Source organism: Dermacentor albipictus, chromosome 8 (assembly GCF_038994185.2).
Source record: "Dermacentor albipictus isolate Rhodes 1998 colony chromosome 8, USDA_Dalb.pri_finalv2, whole genome shotgun sequence".
In the NCBI taxonomy this organism is placed as follows: Eukaryota; Metazoa; Arthropoda; class Arachnida; order Ixodida; family Ixodidae; genus Dermacentor; species Dermacentor albipictus.
Genome location: NC_091828.1, coordinates 116,584,987 through 116,612,851, shown reverse-complemented (window position 1 = coordinate 116,612,851; position 27,865 = coordinate 116,584,987). Strand labels below are relative to the sequence as shown.

Below are 27,865 nucleotides of genomic sequence, written 5' to 3'. Positions count from 1 at the left end.
TATCGTCCAGACGCGATTCTATTTCTTGCGTTTCTTTTTTCTATATGCTTATAGATCCCCCGCTCAACATCAAAACATTTCCAACGCGTTGTTGGACAGTTACCGGTGTCGCTACCACTGTTCACCCCTCTGGTGTCATCGCATATCCGTAAAGGGCAATACGTATGCCTACGAGCCGAAGCGTTCTAATAATCGGCACTACAGTATCGTGGCAGTATATGTGGTAAAAACGACTCACTTGCAAGGCTGGCGGCACTTCTTCAAGCATTTCTTGGTGAACTTCTGTGCCACGTCCACTTCGGCGCATTGTCCTGCGTGGGTAGCCATTAAGTGCACGCGGTTTAGTCAGGACATTTCCAAACGTTTACACAACATTGCCGAGTCAACATTCCTGAGTCAACATTCTCAACATTGCCGAGCCTTGTGATCACCATAGGAGAGGAGGAGAGAAAGTTTGACCTCAAGAGGCCATAACGACTCTGACCACGGAGGAGTTTTCTCAAGAACGAACGTTCATCGAGAAATCTACTTGATACACACCTGCATGTCAAGATCGACGCCGCTCGCCAAGGGTAATCGTTTATTGAAGAAGAAGGAAACAATGTAGAAGCTATACATACTCACTCGATAATATGAAAGGGAACAAAAGGAATCCTTTCACCTAGCTTTATAACGGCCAAACACACATTCCAAGCACAAAATTGGCCAAATTGTTAACCGTTAGCGGAAGAGCTGCCTGTTGCATGCGCTAAAATGTCAAGTTTCAATTCCCACATCACGAGTAATCGTTTTATTTATTTATTTATTTATTTATTTATTTATTTATTTATTTATTTATTTATTTATTTATTTATTTATTTATTTATATGAATTCGCTGTTCCCCCTCATATTTCTCCCGACTGTACGTGCATCAGATATGGTCTCGCGCCATCTCCACTATACATGGCTCTTTTCTAACGAAGTTAAAAACAATTATTTTCTTACGGAATTTTCGGTGCTTTTGCTCCCTGAGGAGAAGTGCGCTGGAAATTCTACTGCACCAGCAAGGTCCGCCTTTGAGTGGTTTATAGCGTTTTCTTTTGGAAGATCCACACTTTGGCACGCGCAAAGGAAGCTATGCAATGTCACACAAAATTTCCTTTGTAACTCCAGCCGACTAAATTGTTAACGTTACTATTTTGTTTCTCAATCTGTAGATAAGTTCTTGTTCGTTTTAACTAGACACAGTAGTTACATCATTGGCGTCTGATTGTTCATTCGCATTCACAATTTGATGCTGTTCTTCCTTTCATTTACTGCGAGGCCTTAAGTCTCTTAATCTTGTGCGACCTAACCTGATACTCTCTATTCTTGACCATTAATTCCCTTTAAGTGAGTGCGCACCATATGGTCTGACGTCATCAACATCGTCGTACGTGTATACTTACGTGTTTTCGTTTCGTCGCATATGGGCGCTCCTTCCAGATCCCGGTAGGCGTAGCGACTGGAAATGCAGCCGCAGTTCTTCGTCCACAGTCTCATGCGGCATTGCTCGTAGCAAAGCTGCGTGGCGAACGCATGACCGTTACCACAGCTGTGCTCAGCGCAAGGGACGATGGGAATGAAAAAAAAGAAGCACTAGGTGGGTTGGCGGTGTCTTTGGCGCGTGCCCAGTATGTGCACGGCGTATACATAGTATGTATGTACGTCATTCAATGATACTCCGCGACTTCCGGTTTACGGCAGCGCCATCTTGGGGAACCTGTAGGCCTATGCGCACGCCTGTTGATAAGGTACCCCAAGATGTCGGAAGGCAGCAAAAGCAGACGACAGCAGCGGATGTGACGTCACGTGCATACTATGTATAGGGAGCGTGCGGCGAGACGGTGGCGCCGCCCTGGTGGCATGCTTGGGACGTGACTGGCATGCGACTCGCGTGCTGTAGCTGTACCAGACGATGACACGCAAAAGCATCGCACGCGCTGTAAACAACGTTCCTATTTTGCGAGCTTCTGAGCAAAATATGCAGATAATTACCGCAGTTTCATCCTAATAAGTGCAATAGGTTGAGTCTCGTTTTTTTTTTACTTTGGTGACCCGTCGATTGTGACTGCATTGGTCACGTGCGCGCATGGGCGAATCAATGGCTTTCTGAGCTCGGGTAACGAGGGGTAGCCCAAGCAACACCAGATTGGCAGTTGGTACCAATGACGTCATCAATGACGTCAGTGACACGCTGTACCGCGCCCACTCTGGGGCTGCTGCACCGTCCCTACACTGCCGTCGAGATCGCTTTAGGCTACTTTTTGTCGACGAAGTACGACAAAACGCGACACATACCTGTTCGACCGGATGTGACGCACAATGTATCACACGGCAAAGTCCCATATGGTGGCAGATATCTGTTTGATGTCCTGTTTGAATATTGCAACGAAATCCTAAATATTGAGCACGTCTACAAATTTAATTGGAGACAGAAAGACCTAGCGCAACATAACCGTGTGGAAAGGAACAGTGGAGAAACAAAAATTTTTCCTTGTGAACACGATAAGCTGTGATGGGCCTGTCGAGGAATATTCTGTGTTTCGATAGCTTGATCCAAGCGAATGCGCAACACATTGCAAGTGGTACAAGTAATTCGCGATGGATTTAGAGATACAATTCATCGCAATGAAACGGCAAGTATATAATAAGGCACCGCCAAAGTTAAATTAGTGCCTGGAAATTTCAAACGAATGTAATATTTAGGAAAATAGGATGTCCCACTCATCATCGAGCTACTTTAGCTGCGGCGAGATATTTGCATGGTAGCGCGTTCCCCAATATGAACGCAAAAAGCAAATTTTAATGCTTGAAGGTGCCTTAATATTTAATGAACCAAATGGGCCACAATATGAAGATTCGACAACAGCAAACAGTTTACGATGACTATTATGCGCGACACTGTGATTGTGTACAGGGTCTCCTCCTTTTCGGGGAAAACACCTCATTAGTAATGAATACTTCGTGGCAACCTAAACTTGGCATGAAATCCAGCAGATTAATCTCTCATTCCCAGATATCTGCATCAAGTGTCGTATAATGCATTAAAATTCACCCTGCAGTGTAAAGGAAAGACTTAAGTTGCTCTTGTTTGCATACTGATGGAGTGTTTGCCTTACATATGAGTGGCCCTGTATACATCACCGGCACACGTCGTCTCAAATAAAAACCCAGTCACTTCAAGAAGAGTGGGAGAAGGGGAAATAGACTTGTGGTTCTTGCGTTCTCAAGTATGGATATAATACTTCACTGAGTGATATCGGATTACTCTGACTTACATTCTGCGTCATCATGCCGTAGTACTTGTTAGACCTCTTCATCAGCTCGTAGTTCACGCACTTCGTCTGGTAAGGTTTGGGCAGCGCTAGCGTCGTTTGCTGCAAAGAGGGGGGTCGTTAAGTGGGGTGGCTTGTATGCGTTATCTTGGTGCTAATTATAGTTTACGGTTAAAGCGGGTACAAGAAAAAAATCGCTATCAAGTCCTTGGCGTCACGCTACAAATGCTTGCTCTGTCCCAGGTGGGCGCTGCTGTCCACTTGAAGAACACAAAAATGTGCATGCTTTGGTGCGTGGATACGCACGCACGCACACGCACAAGTCAGCCAGGCTGAAGCTAGGGCTCTACTGACTTCCCCTCTTTACTTGTACATGGTGTTTGAAATTGCAATGGTGCATAAGAAAAACAAGTTTGGCACGACTGGAATGAGTGCAGAAACGTGGCAAAAGGGGACGTAAGCTTAAATTGTTTTTCTTTCGTTGTAAAGACACATTTAGATCTTCGGCTCCTTGTCGACCGCATTGCCTTTCTGGATAAGTTATCTACGAGGGACGTTTCCTAAAGTAAGTTTTGTCCTTTTTTTTTTTGAAAGAGAAGATGGTGCACTAGGTGAAACAAACAATAGGCCATAAGAATCCGCGCCCGTACACTGCTGGTTCAACGACGGAAGGAGCGTCAACGGAGGCGGATTGACGCATGCGCAGAGCACCGAAGAAGAGAAAGTAGCGGCGGACCGGCGTGCCCGAAGTTATTCGAGTACAAATCGCGTTGGCAGACAGGGACGTGTCCTGACAACGTGGTCGCCAATGGAAAGTGCGTGCTGTTATCCTTTGTGAATGGGCACGCGGGTCCGGTGTGTCCACCATCCATGATCGCCTACAGATCATGATGGTGAAGAGGTCATGTCTCAGGTCTTGCATCGCAGGGCACCGAGTTATGCCAGAATGGTTTCTTCAAACTGATTGCGCGCTACGACAAATGTCTCAATGTCGGTGGTGACTATGTGGAAAAACAGTGCATGGTGCATCTAGTTCATGATGCCATAGTCTATGCTTTTTCTTTTTTTTTTCAGTAATGTTTCAGTGTGAAAATAAATGACAAAACTTACTTTCGCAACTTCCTTCGTATTTCGCACTATAAAGTTCATGTACCGGCCTATATGTCGAAGTTGTTAAAATAGCTATATGTTATTTGTCTATTGTGTTGCGCATTTTAGTTTTCGAACGATTTGTTTGCAGCAACTATGCACATTAGGTGGACGAAAACATCTCGGACCACGAGTTGTCGCAGGCTGTCTATATCCCACATAAAAACGGGCGTATATAGAATAACTGACAACAGGGATGGTTTGCACTGACTCATCATGAGTACTGTATAGCGCAAGTCAGGACTATTGCAATGCAGTAAGCAGTACGGACGCCGACTCACAAGTGTACTAAACTCAGCGTCGTGTCCCTCTCCCTTCGTCATCGTCCTGTCTTCTTTTAGCGCTGTTTTCTTCAAGTTCAGTAATGCACCAACTAATTCTATTCCCCACGCCACCATTCTTTCTTTTTTTCCATTTTTCTATGACAGTTACTGTACTCGGTACGCACAACGCAGCTGAAACATTATAATGTGTATGCGCACGTGAAGAGCAGAAGCCCACTAAGGCAAAATAACCACCACGTCCTTCTTTAAAGAAAATAATTCTGCGGTCTTACGTGCCAAAACCACGATTTGATTATGAGGCACGCCGTAGTGGGGGACTCCAGAAATTTCGACCAGCAGGGGATAATTAACGTGGCGCCCAATGCACGGGCGTTTTTGCATTTGGCCCCCATCGAAAAGCGGCCGCCGCGGCCGGGATTCGACCCCGCGACCTCGTCGTGCTTAGCAGCGCAAAACCATATAGCCGCTAAGGCACCACGACGGCTGTCTTCGTTTTCCCTTTGTTTCTTTGGTGAGCGTCGGTCCCGTCTACTCTGCCTTGCAGTCGTCCTGTCTTGCGCGCTACCGTCTGGCAATTGACTCCCCGACTACCCCAGTACAATTTTTAAAGTGAAAGCTTTACTGGCCGCGACATTGCGATTTCACCGTGGCCGTGCTCTGAGGAGGCACATGACGTCACATCGCGTTCCTCGTCGCTGCGCTCGCCTCCGCTCGCTTCGCCAGCTGCGTCGCATGCCCGATTGGGCTCTTGCATTGCCCAGGGGGCGCTGCGAAAAAGGTGCTAAAAAGCGCCCTCTGTGCAAAAATGGGTCGTACCAAGCTCGGTCGTCTGCTTCGGAAAGCACGTTTACAATATGGACCCGCCGCTTTCGGTTGTGTTGTTTCACGGCCTGCAGCGAATATCGGGCGCCGAAGATTTTTTCAGGGGTGGCACGCTGCGTAAAGGCAAGAAATTATGCAGTGCCGAATACGTGTACGCCGTTCAAGAATTAGGCGGCGAAGTTTTAGCACCGTGTCAATCGCAAGTGAAGCGAGTCGCGTACGAAGTGGAACTTCAGGTAAGGTTTGCACGCCAGCTGCTAGATTCAGGCGCTCAAACGCGAGGAAATGCTTGTTATAAATGAATCCACAGCAGCGATAAGCAGGCATCATGTGTACAGAACTGCTCGAGCACACGACGGTACGTGCCGCGATGTACGAACTGCTCGAGCGCACGATCGTACGCGCCGCGACGGCAGTGGTCTTTCGACATGCCGCGAAACGGTGGGCCTCCTGCATTCTTTGTTGACTGCATGCCGCTAAAGAAGTAGTTATGCCTGCGTTGTAGTAGCGGCCATCTGTTCCTTTTAGTAACTGGTAATAACTGATGCAATGCATATGAGCTCGCACGTAGTACGTACGTGCGAATCGCGCTGCAGCGCGAGCTCGTACGCCGCTCGCTTGATGTAGGTTTTAATGACAGCGCTCGAACATCGATGTGCTGCAATCAATACTGCCTTGCTGCGTTGCCTCAACGTGCTGGCTTGAGATCAAGGATGAGCGCATTTAACTCTCTTAACCTGTGCTGCTCGTAGTGGAGTAGTGAATTGTCATCGAATGAGCCCGACCATTTGTGCTCATTTGCACACACCTGTCACTTCACCACTTCGCATCGGTCGAATTGTTAATTGTCGCTGTGGCCGGGTCTCGAATCGTGAATTACCAGCCATGCCTGCTGCTATGTCGGTCTGCTGTCGGGACTGTAGGTGCAAAATACCGAACATTAGAACGCAGATAATCAAGCAAGCTTCAAGACAGGCGAAGCAGTCAGCATGGCGCGAAGTTTCGCTTACTCAGCGCGACGAACTGCAGCTATGCAGCGCGCCCGACGCTCCACTTCGTGAGGCCTTGAAGGAAAACGGCGGAATATGATGTTGGGATTCAGGCCTTCTTGTTCATGGCATCCCACGACGCAGAAGTAATGACGGTGACGCCTTCTCGAGGCTGGGCTAGGTCTCCGGATCGGCGCTACCGATTCCGTCTGCTCCCAGCATTGCGTCCCACGGCACACAGAGAGCCCGTTTTCGTTAAACTATAGGCTGCGGCGAGCTCGCAGCGTGGTTGACATGGTCTGCGAGAAGTGACGAGCCTTTTCGCACTCGCAACAGGGCAGAAATAAGTGCGAATCGACGCAAAACTCGGCCTAGAAACGTCCTTCGCCACAGCCAGGGCTCAATACAACCCAAGCTGGTACGACCCAGTAGCGCCGCCACCAGGCGCCGCTACTATACCTCAAACTCCAGCGCAAGACGCCCATAACATGTCGGAGGATTGAAAAGGAGAGCTCGCGTGCGCCGCAACCACAGTTGAGGTGGCAGTATACGGATGGCGACAATTCTGATAAGCAGGAGGAGGCCTGGAATCGACATCAGAACGAGGTGAAGAGGAAACGACTCTCCCGGGAAACAGACGAACAGCGCGCCGAACGACTGGCTAAACGCCGCAACGTAGCTAGACAACCAGACTTATAACCTGGATTTGCATTCAAGAACAACCAAGGCTAACCACGATATGCCTTAGCTTTCGCTACGTATATCCTGGCATAGCCGAGCTAAGCCACGGCCAACTTTCTGCAAGAGTTACGGCGGTTTCGCTACGCACCTGTTCGACGAGTATGATGTACCGAGATTGCGGCTCGAAGAACAGCGAGTGCGCCTGCTCGGCCGAGTTGGTGTCGTGCTCGTGCACCGACGCGTCAGCGCCGAACGGGTCCGCCTCCAGGGAATTCGCCACGTCCCAGCCGATCACGGATGTCATCTCTGCGACGAAATCACGGAAGCGTGGTCGTGGACAAGGATATTATTTTTATTAGAGAGTTTTAGCTTGAGCGTTTTTACGGCCAGCGGGGCGGAGCGGGCGAGCGGATACACCAGCGGAGAGGCGCGCGAGAAAATAGTTTTAGCCGGGCGGATCGCCCGTCTTTTCGAGCGGAGTAGAGTCACTTCACTCTAGAGTCACTTGCTCTGCTGCTCCACCTATTGGTCACAATTCGAGTTAGAGTGAAAAGAATATCAATTAAACCTGCTAATAATGCGCTGAAACTGTTTAATAAAGGTAGGTTATGTGTTTTTAGTTAGTGATTTGGTTAAACTTCTAAACGGGCCTGAGCAGCGGTCGCCGTCGACAACGCAGCAGCGCCGGCGCTTGTGTTGACGGCTGCCATCTTGAATACCCATACACGCCCGCGCGCTTTTACGCACGCTCGCGCGCTGCCTATCGCTCCGCTGGAGAGGGCTTCCCAGCGGGCGTAAGCTGCGCTCCGTAAAAACGCTGGCCGGCCCAGCGACGTGCGCATGCGCAGTGGCGTCTGCGCTCGTCCGCTCCGCTCCGCTGGCCGTAAAAACGCGCAAGGTAAAACTCTCTATTATTATTCACTTTACCAGCGCAACGTACACGGCACGCTAAGACGAGTTGCAGGCGTCACGAACGCTGGGCTATCGCCCTAAAATAGTTTGCACCCCTAAAAGTGAGAAAAAGGAGCAACTCTGTCTACGAATCACGGAAGTGTAGCCATGGACAGTTATTTTTTTTTTTATTACTCACGTTACCGGCGCAACGTACACGGGACAAAAAGACAAGTTGCAGGCGTCACAAACGCTGGGCTATTACCCTAAAGTAATTTACATTCCTAAAAGGCAGCAAAGGGAGTAAATCGGTCTATCACTTCCTTAATTACACCCTTTATGGATGTAAGGGTGGAGGTTATAGACAAATTTACACCTTTATTCACTTTTATGGGTGTGCATTGTTTTACAATGATACGAACTAAGTTTGCATAACACAAGTTTCCACAAAGTGAGAATCATAAAACAAAAAATTATTATCGCGCATGCATGCCAGTCATCCCCTGAGTTGACGAACTCCGTTTCTTTCTTTGTGATGCCAACAGAAGCGGTGCTGATGCAGTTGTCACCTTTTGTTTGGTGTTGAGTGCCTCGATTACCTTTTAGGTTTTGATTTAAGATCTTGGAGCACGGGTGCTGTCAAAAAAGTGGACAGTACCGACATCATCGACAGAGATCTGCAGAATGTCCTGGCCTTGCTGTTGCTCTCTTCCTTTATTTTTTTCCAATTTTTTTTTCATTCCGTCTATATTGCTCTGGTAACACGAGTCGAGAATTCAAAAACCAAGCAGGTCGTCCAACAGCGAGAATTGCACTTATTTATAACTCGGTTATTCTTGACTTTCTCGAGTCATCTTCCCTTTTTTTATTTGTTCAATCTTCATTAGAGGCATTAAATTGACATTAACAGGGAATATGAAGTTGAACTGCTTAGCATATTGCCTTTCGCTATTCCATAAACGTCATAGCTATCGTAAGAACAGGTGTCGTGTGCCAGAAAACTGGAGACGCCCGGGAGTGTGGGAACATTTATCGAATCGCAATCGAAACTCAAATTTTGTAAATATTCGTACTCGATTCAAAATCATGTATTCTCCGGCTGACCCATTAGTGAGGTTACACGTACAATGATCTCATTGGCCAAGGTAACGAGCGCTAATTTCATTAACATTACCTCTAAGGGCTTGTAGCCCGTTTTTTGTTCGTATATCAGGATTAGTGCAATACTTTAACATGTCAGAAAATCGCGTAGAGTCGCAGGAAATGCATCTACATTTGATTATTCGACATTCCGTTTGTATTCGAAGCCAGCTATAGGTACTTGTATTTGATGCTTATCCGAAAAAAAAAGTTTATTTTCGCAGATCTATAAGAAAAACTGTAGGAGAGAGTCGAGGAGACCACAAAGCTTTCCACAAAAATCACTTATAGGCGACTCTGGTGTCTTTCACCTACAATGGCAATAATGGTTAGTATATGTATATGTCTGGTATTTGTGCTTCTTGCTTCAGACGTTCTTCAGACTTGATTTACTCCGCATTGACTCGCAAATTTTCTTGGACACGCCGTGGTTGCTCAGTGGCTATGGTGTTGGGCTGCTGAGCACGAGGTCGCGGGATCGAATCCCGGCCACGGCGGTCGCATTTCGATGGGGGCGAAATGCGAAAACACCCGTGTGCTTAGATTTAGGTGCACGTTATAGAACCCCAGGTGGTCGAAATTTCCGGAATCCTCCACTACGGCGTGCCTCATAATCAGAAACTGGTTTTGGCAAGTAAAACCCCACAACTTAATTTTTTTTTATTTTGTTGCACAGCACTCGTGGTTAGAATGAGAAATTAGGGCAGAGCCATTGTCGGCGTATGCCATTGCAAGACCACACATCCGCCTGCACGAACCTCCTTTGTGTCATGCTTGCACTGTGCCATACACAACGATACCGCTTTCAGAATTTTGAATACGTCAGCGTGTGAGTTGCTTGTGAGAGGTACACCCATGGGTATACGAGAGGATGTACATGTTTATGACGCACAAACGCTAACCGCGAAATTGTCAAGTGTTATTCTACGCGTTTTCTTGTTGACCGTTTATAGTGTCCCTGTGTGCATCCTCCCACATGCACTTAATGCTTACTCTCTCCCTTTTTTCATCTATTCGCCTTTCCCCCACTCCCAGTGTAGGGTAGCAAACCGGGTGCTCGCCTGCTTGACATCTCTGCCTTTCCTGTCCTGGCTCTCTCTCTCTCTCTCCTTGTTGAACTGGATGCTCACCGTAATCCCAAGGGTATCGGCATCGCTTGAGCGGGTGCGACTCCTTCCTGATTCGACTGTAGTCCAGCGTGTAACAGTAGCTGTCCGGGAACCGCACGAACGACTTGTACCAGCTGCGCCAGGAAGAAGAAAAGCAGGACGCGGCTGCATACAGATCCGTTTCGAAAACTCTCTCATCTGAACGCGAGAAAAAAAGAAAAGCTCCCCACCTTGACATTCAGCGAAAGGCTGCGACGAAAATCTCTGCGAAATGTCGGATATTGTAAAAAACGAGACGCTTAAGAAAAACCGAGGGGCGCTCAACTTTCTATTTGTTAGTTGCGGCTACACGAAGCCAAGAGATAATGATGCTAGCGATAAGCGTAAGAGAAATTACTAACTGTTCTTTTCAGATGAAATCTAAAAATAATAAAACAGAAAATTTGAAGACGAAAAAAGAAAGAAAGACAACATGCAGCCCGTGGAGCTGAATCCGGCCATGGCCCTGGCAACCACTCCAAGGATTATATCTAGTGCAAACAAATACTCAAGAAAACACACTGCAGCGTGACCGTTGAGGTAGCCTAATGGGTAGAGCATATCGCAAGCGTAACGTGGAAGATAATCGTTCCGCTTCCACTGGCAGCAAGTTGTTTGCTTTTCGTCCACTTTCATATCATCTTTCCTTATCGTCTCTGCGTTTAAATTAAAAGGAATGATTAATTTCCCCTGTCATTGTCTGTTGGCTTCGCGGTTATTTTACCAGGGAATTATTAAGAAACATTTCAAACATTTAAAATGCGCAACACTTTTGTTGGAACGTTCGTTGTTGGAATAGGACTACACCTCTTTACACAACTAACCTGTGCAAGCAGAATTTGTGCAGCTTTATAGCATAGCCTTTTATAAAGATTTCCGGCGCTTTCGCGTCGTGGGCCCAGCATGTATTGGAGCATGTCAGGCCTTAGCTGACGCTGCTGGCATACATCACGTCTTCCTGAGCCAGCACGGGCACTTCAGGATGGTGTCACCATCAATATTTTGTTTGTGCGTCCTTTCTGGCTTACAAGTGTAAGACCGACCCACCGACCCACCGAACGACTGACCCACTGAACACTCCGACTGAATGAATGACCCCTCACTCACTAACGATGATTTGGCAATACCCAAGCATTCTATTATTATTCTGGCGTAATTTAATAGTTATAAACTAAAATTGAACATTAGTAAAGCCACTTTCTTGTTCTTTATGTTCGTTATTTAGTTCTTCCGTCAGTGTACTACTAAGCGCAATGTAATCTTGAACGTTAGGACGGGTACAATATTTTTTGAAAACCCTGTTTCTAATAATTTCGCGAGAGAAAGTTGCTTATAACAGCATATTGATTGCAAGTTAAGCTATCAAAGCTCATTATACTGCATTTCGCACCGGAGATTCAGCTCTTGTCCCTCAGTCTGACTTTCGAACATTTCGAACAAAGCTCGAACGATTTCCCGTGGTATTTTGGACATTTCGACGCAGGAAAAAAGTTCTCGACACTTGCATATTTGAGTATAATTTCGGTTCCTCTTTGAACGCAGTGTGTTCGTTATACAACGATAACCAATTAATCATATAGACCCAAGCAAACTGCGTAAAAAAAATTGCAACGTCACGGTGACTTCGTACGGGAACGTCAGAGTTCCGTCGACAGGCGTCTTTCATTCTCGCGTTTTTTTTTTGTTTCTCGCTGACTTTTTCACGCAGTAAGAGCATCTACTTTGCTTTTTACAGGAGTGTTTTTACTAACACAGCTTAGCTTAACATTCTTCTTAATGTCCCTTGAATGTTTCTATTTAGTCTCCTTAAGAGAAACAGAGGAACCAGTACACAACGAGTTTAGGGGAAAAATAGTAAAGTAGTTGCGAGTTCCACAGGGTTGTTATCAAGGGAGTAGGTGGTTAGAATTCGTGGCCTATTGGTGAAAGACATGAGTTTAGTTTTGGAAATATTTAATGGCATTTCGTCACTTTTGGCGTGTGGTGAACCCTGCAATTCGCACTGACATCATTCTTACTGATTCTTTTGGTGTTCCCATCAGCGATTCAGATTGCGCTCAACTTCTTAATGATACGTTTGTAACAATTTTCACTCATGAAAACATTAACTAATTGCCAACTTTAAAGACATTAGTGGGAATCACAATGCATGAGGTAGACATCAGTGAGGCTGGTGTTTTATCTCTACTAACCAATCTTAAAATGTCATCTAGTGCCGACCATCTAGGTTTCAACAATAAAATTTTAAAGAATACATCGCATAGTATTTGTCCTCTGTTAACAGCTCTATTTTCCCAGTCACTATCAACTGGTGGTATTCCTAATGACTGGCGCATTGCTAAAATAATATCCATTTTCAAATCAGGTGATCGCGCTTCTCCCCTTAATTATCGTCCCATCTCCTTAACCAGCACTATTTGTAAATTACTCGAACATATCATACACAGTCAAGTAATCAACTTCCTTGAAGACCATAACATTATTTTTAAGCATCAGCACGGTTTTCGCAAGGGCTACTCATGTGACACACAACTTGCCGGATTTATTAACGACATACACGCACTAATAGACGCCGGGTTCCAAGTTGACGCAATATTTTTAGATTTTTCTAAGGCATTTGACCGTGTTCCACACCATAGGTTGGTACTTAAACTTTTACAGCTTAACATTCACCCTACTATAATTGCATGGATCACCGATTTTCTCTCATCTAGAATTCAGTTTACATCAGTTAACAATTCTAACTCATGTTATGCTGATGTTACGTCTGGAGTTCCACAAGGCAGCGTACTTGGTCCTTTACTCTTTCTAATTTATATTAATGATTTACCCAGTTGCGTTTCATCTAAAATCAGATTATTTGCAGACGATTGTGTAGTTTACCGATGTGTAACAAATAACACCGATAGCCACTTACTACAAACTGACCTGGACGCAATAAGTGCATGGTGTTCTAATTGGTTAATGCCATTAAATATTTCCAAAACTAAACTCATGTCTTTCACCAATAGGCCACGAATTCTAACCACCTACTCCCTTGATAACAACCCTGTGGAACTCGCAACTACTTACAAGTACCTTGGCATCAATCTTCAATCAAACTTATCATGGAATAATCATATTAACCTTGCCCTTGCCTCTTCAAATCGTACTCTCGGACTTATTAAACATAACTTAAAAGAAGCCCCAATGCATGTTAAAAAACTAGCATACACAACATTAATCCGTCCTAAACTAGAATACGCGTCTGCCATCTGGGATCCCGAACAAACGTATATCATAAGTAACATCGAAGCCTTGCAGAACCGTGCTGCGCGATTTATATTTTCAGATTATTCACGTTACACCAGCGTCACCGCGTTAAAGAATAAAGCTGACTTGGACAACTTAGCACTTCGCCGTAAAATTTCTCGCCTAACACTTTTCCATAAGCTTTATCACCATCCATCCCTTCACGATGATTTCTTTCAGTCACCAACAGTTATTTTTCCACGCCGTGACCATCCATACAAAGTCAAACGCATTAACTGCCAGTCATCCCATTATGCATCTTCGTTCTTACCACGCACAATAACTGAATGGAACGCCTTACCATCAGTCATTGCCACGGAACCAGACTTGACTAAGTTTCAACATTTAATTCGCTCACGACTTGTCGACTAATCGTATTATTATTCTTTTTTGGGACTTTTACAGTGTTTTTCGATATTTGTTGGTGTTTTTTAGTGCAGTTGCCTTATGTTCTCCTAATATGTACTAATGTTTTCTCTGTAATAATTGTGACCTAATTATCTTGTATGTTAACTATGTTTCACTGTATTATTGCTTCTGTTAACCTCTCTTGTTTTTAGTATGTACAAACTACAACCAGTGCTTGTGATTGACCCCCCCCCCCCATGTAATACCCTCGTAATGAGGGCCTTTGGGGGTATTTTGAATAAATAAATAAATAAATACCTAGTTGCTCCTGTCGATTTTTCCCGTTTCATGTCTTGCAAGGCCCTTCTGACCTCATCTCTAGTTATAGGAGGAATTTCTGTATCCTGTTCATTATCATTCCGGATGTAGTTCTCCTGAGTCCTCTGAGTACTGTACAGGTCAGTATAGAATTCTTCCGCTGCAGTTATGATACCTTCGAGATTGCTGGTGATATCACCCTTCTTATCTTTCAGTGCATACATCTTGGTTTGTCCTATGCAAGTTTCCTTCTCACTGATTTCAGGCTGCGTCCATTTTTTACGGCTTCCTCAGTCTTTCTCACGCTATAATTTCGAATATCACTCATCACCTATCACAGTCGATTTAATCAAAGATGGAGGAAACATAATGTTTGAAAAACTGGCGGCTGTCTATACGAAATGTATATCAACTGCAAGGGTCCCAGGAAACTGGAAGAATGCGAACATTATACTAATCCACAAAAAGGGAGACACTAAAGAACTGAAAAATTATAGGCCTATTAGCTTACTCCCAGTATTATATAAAATATTTGCCAAAATAATATCCAATAGGATAACGGCAACACTGACTTTAGTCAACCAAGAGAACACGCGGGCTTCAGGTGGTGCGACGAAATTAGGAAATTTGCGGGTACTAGTCGGAATCGGCTGGAGCAGGACAAGGGTAATTCGAGATCATGAGGAGAAGCCTTCGTCCTGCAGTGGACAGAAAAGATGATGATGATGATGATGATGATGATGATGATGATGACGACGACGACGACGACGACGACGACGACGACGACGTAATTGCTCCATTGTGGCATGGCCTTCGTACGTGTTTTCGACAACGTGGAAACTTGCGTCGCTGAACAGACACGAAAGATACTGCGCAGTTTCTATGGCGTCAGCACACGTGCCGCGTCCGGACAACAACTGCCCAAAAAAGGTTGTCCTTCCGCCACAGCCCGGGTGAACGCCACTGATGGAATTCGTCGCCGTCGCGAAGCAAACAAACAAGGCGTAATACTACGTTTTACGATGTAAACAGGAGTACTAACCTCTGGAATATCACCTGTAGAAACCAAGACAAAAAATAAAGAGCCAAATAATTAGGTCGCCTTCAAGACGAGCACAAATAGGACCATCTGCAGGGGCTCTTATACGGACTCACAATCAACGCACGGCGTTGATTGTAAGCGCCCCAAGTTTACAACCGTCGTCTCGCGGTAGATATCCGGGCCCTATACGTCGGCGCAGATCTAAACAGTCCGCAGGTATTTTTAGTGCTGCCGAAATCAAAGCAAAAAACTGCATTTTCGCGGAAGAATCCCCCCAAAATGTACAACCTATCCGCCCCTACACGTGTCCGAGGTCGTGGAGTGAAAGCTCGGCAGTGTATATATAAGCCGCGAGCCCTGGGCGTTGCCCAATTGCGCATAGACTTACTTTCAGAGCAGCAAGTATGCGGCACACATTCACGGTCGTCTTGGTCGCGCTCTGCACCGCGATTGTCGTGCGGGCCAAACTCGGGCCACCGGGCGGACCCCTGAAGCTGCACTTCGATGTGCCGGACAGCTTCAAGGTATAGCGTTCGATTCCCACTGCGCTGTCGTCGGCTTCCTTAAACATACGTGCGCTTAGAAGAGTGACGGAAATGTAAATGCGTTTCCTCTCGCGGGATATCTCGAGAGTGTGAACCAAGATTAGAGGAACACGCAGCCGCCATTATGGAACAGGTTCCATTATATGAACACCCAGCCACGCAGCCATCCTTCGCAGCTCCAAGTAGATTCGAGGACATCTTCAAAGACCGCCAGAGTGATAGCGCGCGTCTGTTGCGAATTTGCTGCGTGTATCCAGAGTAGGGCTCAAGTCCCTAGAGCTTAAATTTTTTTTTCCAAACCTTCGTTATCTTTAGGACATCAGCAGCGCGGTATTCACCTGTGATCTTCATCAGCTCGCCCTTATGCAATGGTATCGTCTATACAATGTATGCAGTTCGATGCTCGAATTTCCTCACCCGACCTGCATCAGTTACCCATCTTAGGTATTTAGCGAAAATATTGTTCATTTCTTTACTGCTGTGAGCTCAGCTTAGGCCGCGTAGCGTATCTGCAAAAGCGGCATGAACATAGATGTGATAGTCTTTTTTGTCTTTAAGTGATCCGCATTAAAAAAACAAAAACACCTAGCATAACCTGCTCTATATAACAAGCAGAAGTGACTAGCGCGAGAGTGGACACGGGATACTAAAAAGGCAAGGACAAGCTTGTCCTTGTCACCTTCAGAGTTATAATTAAGGCAAGTTCGGTACAGGTAGCTAAGTTTCAAAAATGTTTAGTCATTGTTGTTCGAAGCGGCAAACAGAAGTGCCAATGTGTAGAACTTCTGTTAAATCACTGCGTAGGCTTGCGCAGGGATTTACATTTACAAGCTTGTCCTTGTCGTCTTTTTAGTGTCCCGTGTCTACTCTTGCGCTATTCACTTCAACCTAGAATACAAACTAGAACGGTCTTCACACCCTGCTATACCAAGCAGCCTGCATGCACGAACGCTTATTCTTCGACCTTCTTCCGCACTGCAGATCATCTCTAGCTGGGAGTCCGCACTGTCCGTAGGGGACTCGGACAGCGACTCCATGTTCGACTGCCTGACGGCGAACCGCACCAAGATCGACTTCGTGAAACAGACGGCCACCTTCGTGTGGATCCTCCCCGAGACTGACCACTCGCCCAGGTATGAACGAATCGGTTGCGCCGCGAGTACACGGTTGTGTACAGCATGATATTGAATTGTAGCGCGAAGGTGACACAAACTAGAAGTGACTAGAAGCAGACGAAACAGACGGCCACCTTCGTGTGGATCCTCCCCGAGACCGACCACTCGCCCAGGTACAGACGACTCGCTTGCGCCGCGAGCAGACGGTTTGTGGACGACAGCATGACCTCGAACTGTAGCGCGAAGGTGACACAGACAGCAGACTGCAAGCAGACGAAACGAGCGGTACTCTTGTCTAGACCAGGGCAGGGGGTACTAGTTTCTAGTATATGTCCTTGTCACTTCGCGCTACAATTCAAGATCATGTTACCGTACCAACTCGCCAAACTTTATATCCTTTTGTGGACAGCCTCCAGAAATGACGTCACGAAGATGTGGTGGCTCTGTCGTCAGTTCAATTGCGTGGCAAAAAAAAAAATTTGAACGCACTCTAACGGAGCGAGTTTTATCTGAATTAAGGCAAGTTTGGTACAGGTAGCTAAGCTTCAAAAAATATTTAGTCATTGTTGTTCGAAGCGGCAAACAGAAGTGCCAACGTGTGGAACTTCTGCTAAATCCCTGCATAGGCTTGCGCAGGGATTTACATTAGGGAATCAAACTGTCTGGCAACGCCAGTTGCCCCCTTTTCTTGTCTATCAAAGCAGTTTTTTTTCAGCATTTCCCTGAAAGGACGTCTCCGAACGAAGCGTATACACTCAGGTGTCTCAGGTGTTGGTGAAACGAAGTATTTTCTGTATAGCTGTTACCGTGGATACAGTGTTGCCAGGGAGCCTCGTGACAACATATTTTCAAAGTGTTTTGCTGATATCTAAAATGCAGCACAATGCGCGTTGCATGTTACCGGGTGAAAAAGTGAAGAATACAACACGTTAACTCGGAGGCGCCGGCTAACACGGCGCCAGCTTGCATCTGCCAATATCTCACGTTGGCAGAGTTCGCAAAAGATTGACGAAGACAGTGTCTGACGCCTGCTGCCAAAATAACTCTCTTTTGTCTGTGCAGGCAAGAACTTACGTTTTCGGTCAGGCCCGGGCCTCGACCTGGCACTATGGAGATGACCCTAGGCGACGGTGAGTATCTGTCCAGATTCAGTAATCATTGCTGCTCTGCGAGTGACGGTAACTGTGCTAAGGCGAAGCTGAACTTCTATTTGGTAGCTTTGTTATCATGGGTTGCAACACTTAAGGGACAGTGACATCGAAAGCTGGCATCGACACCTCAGTACCGAAAACGCAAATGAGAATCCAGGTAAAGCCAAGCTTACGAGTGGGCAACGCACTTACATTCGAGTATGTGACGAACGTCGCATTTATCGCGAGCTCAGCGAAATAATCGATGCAATTTGATTGTAAAAGAAAAGAAAAAGTAAACATAAATGCTCGATAGTTTGCTTTCGATACTTTTCTCTTACTGTCTTAAGGAATCCGGAGAAATTAAGAACAGGTGACTTACGCGAGCGTGTATTAAGCAACCGAAGAACAGTTAAAGCAACTTCTTTTTTTTTATTTTCAGATCCGACAGTCTTGGAGGGCATATTCTACTACATGGACGACAACTGCCTCGTGATGGACTTGGAGTATCACGGACATCGTAAGACTCGATCGATCTCACAGGACCTGATCGACAGCTAGATTCGACACTTGTCGCAATTAGGTTTTCTTAAAACGACTCGGCTTCGAGAATGCGACAGTGCACGCCTTTACGTGAAATTACATGACTATAGTCTCTGAATACAAATGCAGGCCGGAAGGCTATTCTATATATGAAAAATTTGCGGATCCTACTCACCTAGTGGGAATCGGTCTATGCGAAACTTTTATTTCAAGGTCTTTGGATTCGCCGGTGAAGCATGTAGCGGAAGGCTATGGTTATAAATGAGGCGGGGCTAGAAAAGATTACAGAACGAGTGAAGTTTGCGTAGGAGGAAAGGTATTTGGCAACTTTTGGAAGGAGGACGGGGACCTCCAAAGGGCTGAGTTACGCTGCCGATGGTGACGATGTTAAGTTACGTGTGGACATAGTTTCGCTTTCGCGGCTGTTCTTCTCAGTGCCTCTCATTTCTTTCAGAATGCCTTCTCTGGGTTCGGAAGGAGGTGAAGGACTTGGTTCCGCAGGAGTGCTTCGAACGTTTCTCCGATGCCTGCGGGGAGCCCCTTCGCGAGCACAGGAGGGAGCTCTGCCCCGACAGCTAGATCGACAGCAAGATCGACAGCTAAATCGACAGCTAGATCGACAGCTAAATCGACAGCTAGATAGACAGCTATATAGAAAGCTATATAGACAGCAAAATCGGCTACTAGGTTCACAGCTAGGTGAACGCCTAGCTATTGCCGTTTGTATGATATTGATATGTATGATAGCTTTGTATGATATGATAGCATTTGTATGATAGCTTGATATTGCCATTTGTATCGAAAAGGAGATGTACAGCTAGTTCGACAGTTAATCGATAGCTCGACTGACAAATGGGTTCTCAACTACATGGACAACTATAGCTATACATTTGTGTCTATTACTATCTATGACTATGCGGGAAATGCTATGTCATTTTTTTAAAACGTATTTAGGGCAAATTAGTGCCCCGCACGTGTTATATAGCTGCTAAATAGCTGCAAAGGTTCACTTGTCCTGCCATCATCTTTCGCTCATACAATATTTCATTGTTGTGGAGAAGACGCTGCATACTTTGTTTGTTGCCATGATTTTCTCGATAGAATTGTCGCAGACAGTATGTCGGCAGACAGACTGACAGATGCACGACCAGATAGACAGTTGATTCAACGATTGGATCCACAGCCAGATCGACATGCAGCAGCGTCGCAATTGCTATACGTCTGCAGGCAGAATGACAAATCGACGGTGTTCATCGACAACTGGACCGACAGTTATAAATGGACCGTCGAGAATCATGGATGATGGAACAGCTACGAACGTGCACCCTTATATGGTCGGAGAGCTGGAAGAAGAAAACTCATACCATCGGCACGACGAGAGGTCACATTTCCAATATCACTCTGTCATTGAATAAAATATTTGCTGTTACCGATCGCATTTGTGAATAAATGTAATGCTTCCGCCAACAGGGTGAAGTCTGACCCGTGCCTCAAATGGATCAGGCTTGTAGTTCGCGCGTGTAAGCATGGGACGGTACGGCAAGCATGGGGTGATACGGCAAGCATGGGACAGTACGGCAAGCACTTGCGTCCCGAGCCCCGCATTAATTACCGCATGGTTACCGAAGTTACCACTGCGATGTATGTGCACGCGCAACAAGAGGTCCTGATCCGTGTGAGGCAGGATCTGTGTAGTCGAGGTGGGAAGACGAATACGCGGACTGGAGATGTTGGCCTGGCCACACGCGTAGCACGCTGTATGTGAAGTTGCTGAGTCATGGTTACAGGCGGTTAGTGAGACAGGGTATATCAGTGGTCCTGCGCCAAGCGGTCAAGCTCAAAAAGTGGACGCAATGATCCGACACACAGTTTATAAACACACGCTTGAAACTGAAGCAAGCACCCACATCTCGAGGCTACCTCAAAAGCCTATCCTTCAGTCTTGCCCGTGCGTTGCACGATTTTGTTACAAGACGCTGCTGGGGTTGCAACTAGTGCTGGGGTCTTTCATTAAGCTTGAGGTTCCTCCTGTAGGTCCGTTAAACCGGGTGACTTTTTTTTTCTTTTTTAAGCCGTACCGAATTTTTTCAAAATTGTCTGTGGCAGATACCGTAATTCTTGTCATTCAGCTGAATTACTCAGCTTGCCACGAGAAATCTGCCGTGAGAAATCGAAACGGTTGATCAACTAATCAACAAAAATTTATTAATTGCCTTGTTTTTAATGATCTTACAGCACACATAGCAACTTACGAATTTTAGCCGGTGAGTTCGCAAGGTGAATCTACCTGGAATGAATTATCAGGATGGCACTAGTTTCGAGATATTCATTCCCAGAGTGTGGAACGAAATACATAGGTGTTCCAGTTACTTTCGTGCTACAATGCATAAAATGGCGGTTCGTTAAAAAAAAGTAAGTGGACCAATAGCGCATTCTTGTCTGCAAGTCTCACCGCGCATATCTAGAAACTCGTAAGATCCTGTGCAAGTGTCAAGTGGATATTCCTTGTGCAAGCCCACCGGCTACACAACTCCTGAATTGCGATATGTGCCGTAATCATTCGAAAACGTTAATGAGTTAATTATTGCTAATTACTTTATTATGCAGGCCGATTTGTCGTGCGAGCATAATGTTCGCCACTCGAACAATCCAGCTTAAGGACTGCAATTACGCTATATCTGCCACAAGCGATATTTAAAATGTCCCCGACCACTACGTTGACATTATTACGGTGATGCTGACACCCGAGTAAGGTATCGAAGGACTCTGCCAACACTAACACAATGTCGCGCGCTAATGTCAACGCAACGATCACCGCCAGGTGGCGCAAGTCACTCACTCGTTGTGGCAGGCGAACGGGTCGCAGCCACTGGTGGGCTTCATGGTGCAGCTCTTGATGACGTCACCGATGTCGAGCGACAGCGACGACAGGTTGCGGTGCTCCCTGATGGCGCTCATGATGGCGCTGACCTGTGAAATTTGTGGAACAGAAAGAATTAACGCAAAGCTGATATCGAATGCTGAATCTATATTTTATATATATATATATATATATATATATATATATATATATATATATATATATATATATATATATATATATATATATATATATATATATATATATATATATATATATATATAGGCGGTAACTATGCTGAAACTTGAAGCTTTCCTGGCAGTGTCCTGAAACATGAGACGCAACTCTTTGCCAAACTCACCGAAGTCGCGTTTCCGGCACAGTGTTCTTTCAGCTTCTCGTCGGCGCACACTTTTCTCATGTCTATCCTGCGTGTCGGACAAGCAATTCAACACGACGCATGTGTAACTGAACCCCATTTTTCGTGGACGACAGGGCGTAAAACAGACACTAAAGGAAACTAGTTTGAGCTTCGTTAGTAAATTACGCTCCTAATAATAAAATACCAAAAAATAAGCTAATTTTACCGGGATAGGAGGCTATAGTAAGCCAGAAAAGGCGCAAAAGAAGAAGAAAAAGACGGGAGGCAAGTGGCGACGCCACCGTGAAGTTCGCTCACCAGCTAGCTCTGACGTCATAGGTTGTGACGGTGCCTGCTTCGGCGTCCCAGTGAATATCTCGTCGGTAAAGAAATTAATAACATTGTGCTCTAAATGAGAAAAAGGATAAACTCGGCAAATTGGAGGAACTATTACCGCACCAAAGCGCACCCAAAATTTGTACTTTGAAATTCTTGACATCACATTGGCGTAAGGCACTGTGTATTTGGCTCAAAATAAAAAAAAAAATAGAGAACGGAAGTGCGGTAGTCAATTTTTTTCTTCTGGGTATAAACCTGTTACGACAAAATTAATGGAAAATAAAGCTTCGGCAGAATAATTTTGTCAATTATTGAAACTGATTTAATGCTTCCCTTTAGTGGGGGTTGGGGGGGGGGGGTGTCTCCTTGTGGCATTGAAGGAATCGGGGACTGTAGAACAGTGTATAGGTATTCAAGGTATATAGAGAAAGGAAGCATCATCAACATCATCAGCCTGGTTACGCCCACTGCAGGGCAAAGGCCTCTCCCATACTTCTCCAACAACTCCGGTCATGTACTAATTGTGGCCATGCCATCCCTGCAAACTTCTTAATCTCATCCGCCCACCTAACTTTCTGCCGCCCCGTGCTACGCTTCCCTTCCCTTGGAATCCAGTCCGTAACCCTTAATGACCATCGGTTATCTTCCCTCCTCTTGACATGTCCAGCCCAAGTCCATTTCTTTTTCTTGATTTCAACTAAGATGTCATTAACTCGCGTTTGTTCCCTCACCCAATCTGCTCTTTTCTTGTCCCTTAACGTTGCACCTATCATTCTTCTTTCCATAGCTCGTTGCGTCGTCCTCAATTTGAGTAGAACCCTTTTCGTAAGCCTCCAGGTTTCTGCCCCGTAGGTGAGTACTGGTAAGACACATCACTTCGCTTTAAATGTAAGAGGGCGCGACCAACCAATTGCTGAGGCAGACTGAGAGCGCTGGAAAGACTAGGTCCTTCATGGACTCAACGCGGATGTTGGTGGTGGTGGGGAACTTGAAGTACATGATGAAGAAGTCGGTCGCCTGGTACGTGAATCCGGCCACGCACGCCACGGTGATGAGAAGCCGGATGAGGAACAGAGGATCCAGGAGCCTGCGTAACGCGAGAGACAGAGTCGGCCGGGACTTGGATATTTATGTTTTTGGGTGACATTTCTTATTCATCGTTATTTATATTTGGGCAACACGTATGTAGTATACCAAGCTTTTCTTTCCTGTTAAAAAAAATATAATAAAGGTGAATCATTTCGCGCAAACGAGACCAAGTACAAATATTTTTTCAGAGTCAATTGAGTTAATTGAGAATCCACCTGTTAATCTACTTTTTTGTTGTTGTTGACGGGCACTCAATTAGGTAAATGTTATAGTTATTATAGTATAGTTACTATCGTTGTAGCTACCACGGGGAAGCACTTCGCTAACATGTAAAGAGCTTCTTTTTGATCATTCATTTTTTTGTGTTTATTTGTGTTTTTAATGCGTAATGCATAGTAATGTATAATGTTCCCACTCCTTCAATAGCCCTATATCGGGCTGCAGTATATTTTTAAAAAATAAACTTGCCAATTACTGTCACATTCGAGGAAACGTCAATTATTAAGCTGTGGGACAGCTAAAAAGACACAACGGGCAGTGATGTGTGTTCGGCAAGATACAATTAACGTGCTTAATTTTTTTTTTTACTTATCTCATAGCCCGTGAAATACGAAAAAGTACCATGCGATCACAACGCCCACCTGTAATACTCAAACCCGCGCCGGAAAGCAGCACCGCCAAAGACGATCGCTGTTTACGAAAAGGTGTACGTAAAAGGTATATATAACTATGGCTCTGAAGATAACACGAACGCACTCTTTCCACGATGCGCAAAAAAAGCTGTCGGCGCTCGTTACGCAGAAGCAACATCTAGTTCACATACGCGTTATCTCGGAGACGGCGAAACAGAGTAAGCGGCAACTTTCCAACCTATAACGCTTCATCAGTTCAGTCCGACGTATTCCCGCTTTATTTTCGACATCAACATCGCAAGACAATGGCTGTGTTCCAATACTCGCCGTAGACGGCTAAGTGGACAGCGGCCATCTTAAGTCTCCTTGCAATTCTCACGAAGACGTCAAAGTAGACAGCTTCGCGAAGACAGCATCGAAGTCAAAAACGATGCAGGCTACTTTCCTGTTCGGACAAGATGGCGGCCGAACAGGACGCTTGGAAAGCCGACAGGAATTGTTGTCTGCGCACACAAAAACCTAGACACGCGATTTTACGTCCTTAACGTAAGCTACATCGTGTTCTTGGTAGGCTTGCAGGTGCAAAGACTTAAAATACAGAAATAATGTGTGCTTTTTTCAACGTTTTCTCGACACCGCGAGGTGGCGTAAGGGCACATTCACACCGGCGACTTGAGGAGGTCGCGCGACCGTTTGCGACTCGCAATCAAAAAGCGACCGAAGGCGACTGATGTTCGCACCGGCAAGCCCGGCTGAGCGCGACCCGCAGTCGCAATCCCGGAGATTATCGTTCTCAGCGAGAACTCTCGGAATCTACGCGGAATTTGAATGCGACGCCGGAGGAGGCCGGATGTAGACACACGAAAGATCACTTCCGGTGCGCCGCTGATTGGTTTATCAGTTTTGCGACCACGGTCGCGCGACTGAAAAATCGCGCAGAGAGCGACTCGCCCAAAATGGTCGCTTTTCGAGAAAGGCGACCGTTTGCGACCATTTGCGACTGGTCGCAAAGCGACCAACTTGGTCGCGCGACCTCCTCAAGTCGCCGGTGTGAATGTGCCCTAACGTTGCAGACGCGTCTTCCGTACGTCTTCCAGACGGCTAGAAACGCATTCCATTACATGGCCTCCTCGAAGCTGTCTCGGCTGTCTCTTTAGCTGTCTAACTAGACTGTCTCGTATGCTGGTTAGAATTGGAACACACCCAATGACGTTGCGGGTAGTGGGCAAAAAAAGAAGCCTTTGAAAAATGGGAAGCGTCTACTGACCATACCATTTTACATATACAGCAATGCAGCTGTGCATGCAAAGTTGAGATAGTGCAAACGACGCCGTGGTGGCTTAGCGGTTTTGGCGTCGCGTTGCTCTAGGCCCGAAGTCGCGGTTTCGAATGTCGGCCACGGCGGCCGCATTTTGATGAAGCCGAAATGCAAAAGAAAGAAAAGAAAAACGCCCGTGCATTGAGTTTCAAGTTAAGGAAGCCCACATTGGGTCAAAATCGAATCCGAAGTCCCGCGATTACGGCGTGCCTCACGATCAAACCATGGTTCTAGCACGTAAAATACCCATTTCTTTTCTTTGTTGATGTTTTTATTTATCTTTAAGACAACATAAAATAGGAAAAACACGTCAAAATTAGAGGGAAGAACTAGGTACTCTCAATTATGCATGTCGCGCGGGGACAGTTGAAAGAAAAAGTGAAAAAAAGCAAAGATAAACAAACATTTAGTCGTGAGTTTCGCGACACAATAGGTGCGAGATCATAGCTCGTGTGGTGTAAGAAATAACGAAACAAAGCTATGTCCATGACCAGCATAAGAGAGAGAGATATGCATATAAAAACGTATATTAACAAATAAACAAACGACCACCCATGTGGTGCTTCCGGAGAAGTGCCTAGATTAGGTTAATCATGTCGCTCCTCAACGGATATAGGAAAACAGGTATTTATAACAAAGTACATGTAACAATATATATGGTATAACAGATATATACAATCAAGCTGCCACAGAATGCTTTTCTGGTGTGCAGGAGTCCCTTAGAAGGATCCAGTGGCTTAACGCATAACGCCTGAGCCTTGTAGCCCCCATAATTTGATCTTTCGAAAATTGTGCAAACAATCCGTACAATGAGGTTACCAAAAAAAAGACTATGAGAAACAAAAGCAGAAAAAAAACGGGACTAACACGGGACATAACAAATATATCTATTGAACTGACGCGGTAGTTTTAAACGCAACGTCACCATATTGGGCTCGACAACGTGAAACGTCCCAAATTGCGCGAAGCCCTAACCTAATGCGCATTTTGGTTGCGTGTCAAACATGATCTATTACGGAGCGAACAGTCTTTTTTTTTTCTGAGTCTCCATTTTGTAACGCCTAATGCACGCATCTTCGCAAACCGAGTCAGAGAGAGGAATTACATTTAGTTCCAAAAGTAGTGGTTCTGCGTGGCATTCGGGCTCACAACATGGAATCTTTTGCGGCAGGTTTGCTTCCGTAAGAAAGACACAGAGCTAGCCATTTCACGTATTAGGCAACCTCTCTCCTATCGTTTATTTAGCTTTTGGTGCAAGCATGCTGCGTCGACGCCGGAAGGAAGCCTGTAGGTTTACGCACAAATTGTTTACTGCAGAGAAGCTGATCTGCTAAACATTTATTTCCACGTTATAAACAGACTCTGCGTCCCTTTTTTTTTTCTTCCGTTGCACCTTCTTCAAAAACCGACCACGTAACTTAATGATGTGTGCCGTTTGTTGGTTGAGTAGAACTTGTTGCTCGGCGAGTTGGTTGGGATCTAATGAATGGTTGGTTCTTTCTCCTTTTTCATATATCTATACTTTATCATCGATTTAGCGGGTAGACAGCCTTTTTACGCAGCTCCTGCGGCAAACCTTGGCAAATATCTCCCAGTGCCATATGCACATATTTAGCAGGCAACAACAACGTCAGTGTTGACGCACTTGGCCTTGACCTTGGAGCCGAAAGAAGTGTGCTTGCTTGGGCTTTGCCCTCGTGTTATCCTGAAACCACGCTGTTGGCTGTGGGCTTTGGTCAGCATGGGCTTGATGGAGTCCATGGACCTGGAATCTCCTCTGGAACAAAGAATAGATGAACATTGAGGTAGCTCTGCGCTCCTTTGAACACGGAGAGAACGCACTGAGGTAAATGCCACTGAGGTGCATTAGTTGAAAGTGTGTAGCTTTGCCTTTGTCTGTGATTACGTTCGTATTTCCCGCAGTTCACATAAACATAATGAAACCGCCACTATAACGTAGGTTATATAATTCCTTAATATGCGAAGTAAACCAAGTTCAAGATGATCGAAACTATAGGCCTTCGCTGCGACTGTGTTCACTATTTACGCAGATTATCTGGATTTGCAGCGTTACCCACATGCATTTATTTTGATGGCATGGGTTATTACTGCAAGCCCATTTTACTTTTGCAAGCTTTTCTGCGCATATACATTTCCCCGCAAGACTTACTCCACTTACGGACAAAAGCGTTCACCTTCACTCAATCGCTGAACAAACGCGCACGTTTCAGCGAGTTGTGAGTTAAAGACATTAGTGCAGACTTCTTTTTTTCTTCTTTGAAATGAAGGGTGTCATGCTCACCTGTTCCATGTGTGGTAGATTGGCCGAACTCCCGGTGACACAGAAGTTCCAAACGTTCCAGGACTGACTGCCCTGTGGTCCGGGACACAAACAAGAAATTTCGCGATTAGCAAACACGTACCTTTTTTTTTTTTGCAGAATGCACCATCAAAACGCAGCCTTAAGCTTTTCGCTTATGAGGGACATTCGTTAGCATTTTGTCATTGTCCGAATTACCACCTAATACTAAGC

At 45.6% G+C, this 27,865-nt stretch overlaps 2 protein-coding genes across 6 annotated transcripts in view; one reads left to right on the top strand and one right to left on the bottom strand.

The window, feature by feature from the left end:
- Positions 1-27,865, bottom strand: part of LOC135910349 (acid-sensing ion channel 2-like) — a 134,889-nt gene that overhangs the window by 10,266 nt on the left and 96,758 nt on the right. For 3 of the 5 annotated variants that reach the window (XM_065442405.2, XM_065442407.1, XM_065442403.1), the window contains 10 exons: positions 27,635-27,706; positions 26,978-27,109; positions 23,201-23,380; positions 21,955-22,021; positions 21,573-21,703; positions 10,384-10,496; positions 7,371-7,528; positions 3,301-3,399; positions 1,429-1,543; positions 239-311 (listed from right to left, as the gene is read on the bottom strand). In XM_065442405.2, coding sequence (XP_065298477.1) covers positions 239-311; positions 1,429-1,543; positions 3,301-3,399; positions 7,371-7,528; positions 10,384-10,496; positions 21,573-21,703; positions 21,955-22,021; positions 23,201-23,380; positions 26,978-27,093 — 1,052 coding nt within the window. In that variant the 5' untranslated portion in view covers positions 27,094-27,109; positions 27,635-27,706. The remainder of the gene's footprint in view (positions 1-238; positions 312-1,428; positions 1,544-3,300; positions 3,400-7,370; positions 7,529-10,383; positions 10,497-21,572; positions 21,704-21,954; positions 22,022-23,200; positions 23,381-26,977; positions 27,110-27,634; positions 27,707-27,865) is intronic. The other 2 variants (XM_065442404.1, XM_070524237.1) reach the window with 2 other exon arrangements.
- Positions 15,796-20,162, top strand: LOC135910351 (uncharacterized). Its single transcript, XM_070524238.1, has 5 exons — positions 15,796-15,924; positions 16,927-17,078; positions 18,123-18,190; positions 18,633-18,710; positions 19,188-20,162. The coding sequence occupies exons 1-5, from the start codon at positions 15,805-15,807 to the stop codon at positions 19,310-19,312; spliced, it is 543 nt and encodes a 180-aa protein (XP_070380339.1). The 5' UTR covers positions 15,796-15,804; the 3' UTR covers positions 19,313-20,162.

What these genes read in the sequence shown, in the direction of transcription:
- LOC135910351 (XM_070524238.1), top strand. Translation starts at nt 15,805, where the DNA reads ATGCGGCACACATTCACGGTCGTCTTGGTCGCGCTCTGCACCGCGATT. An exon ending in GAGACTGACCACTCGCCCAG is followed by an intron (nt 17,079 to 18,122) that starts GTATGAACGAAT and finishes TTGTCTGTGCAG; the next exon opens with GCAAGAACTTACGTTTTCGG. An exon ending in CTTGGAGTATCACGGACATC is followed by an intron (nt 18,711 to 19,187) that starts GTAAGACTCGAT and finishes CATTTCTTTCAG; the next exon opens with AATGCCTTCTCTGGGTTCGG.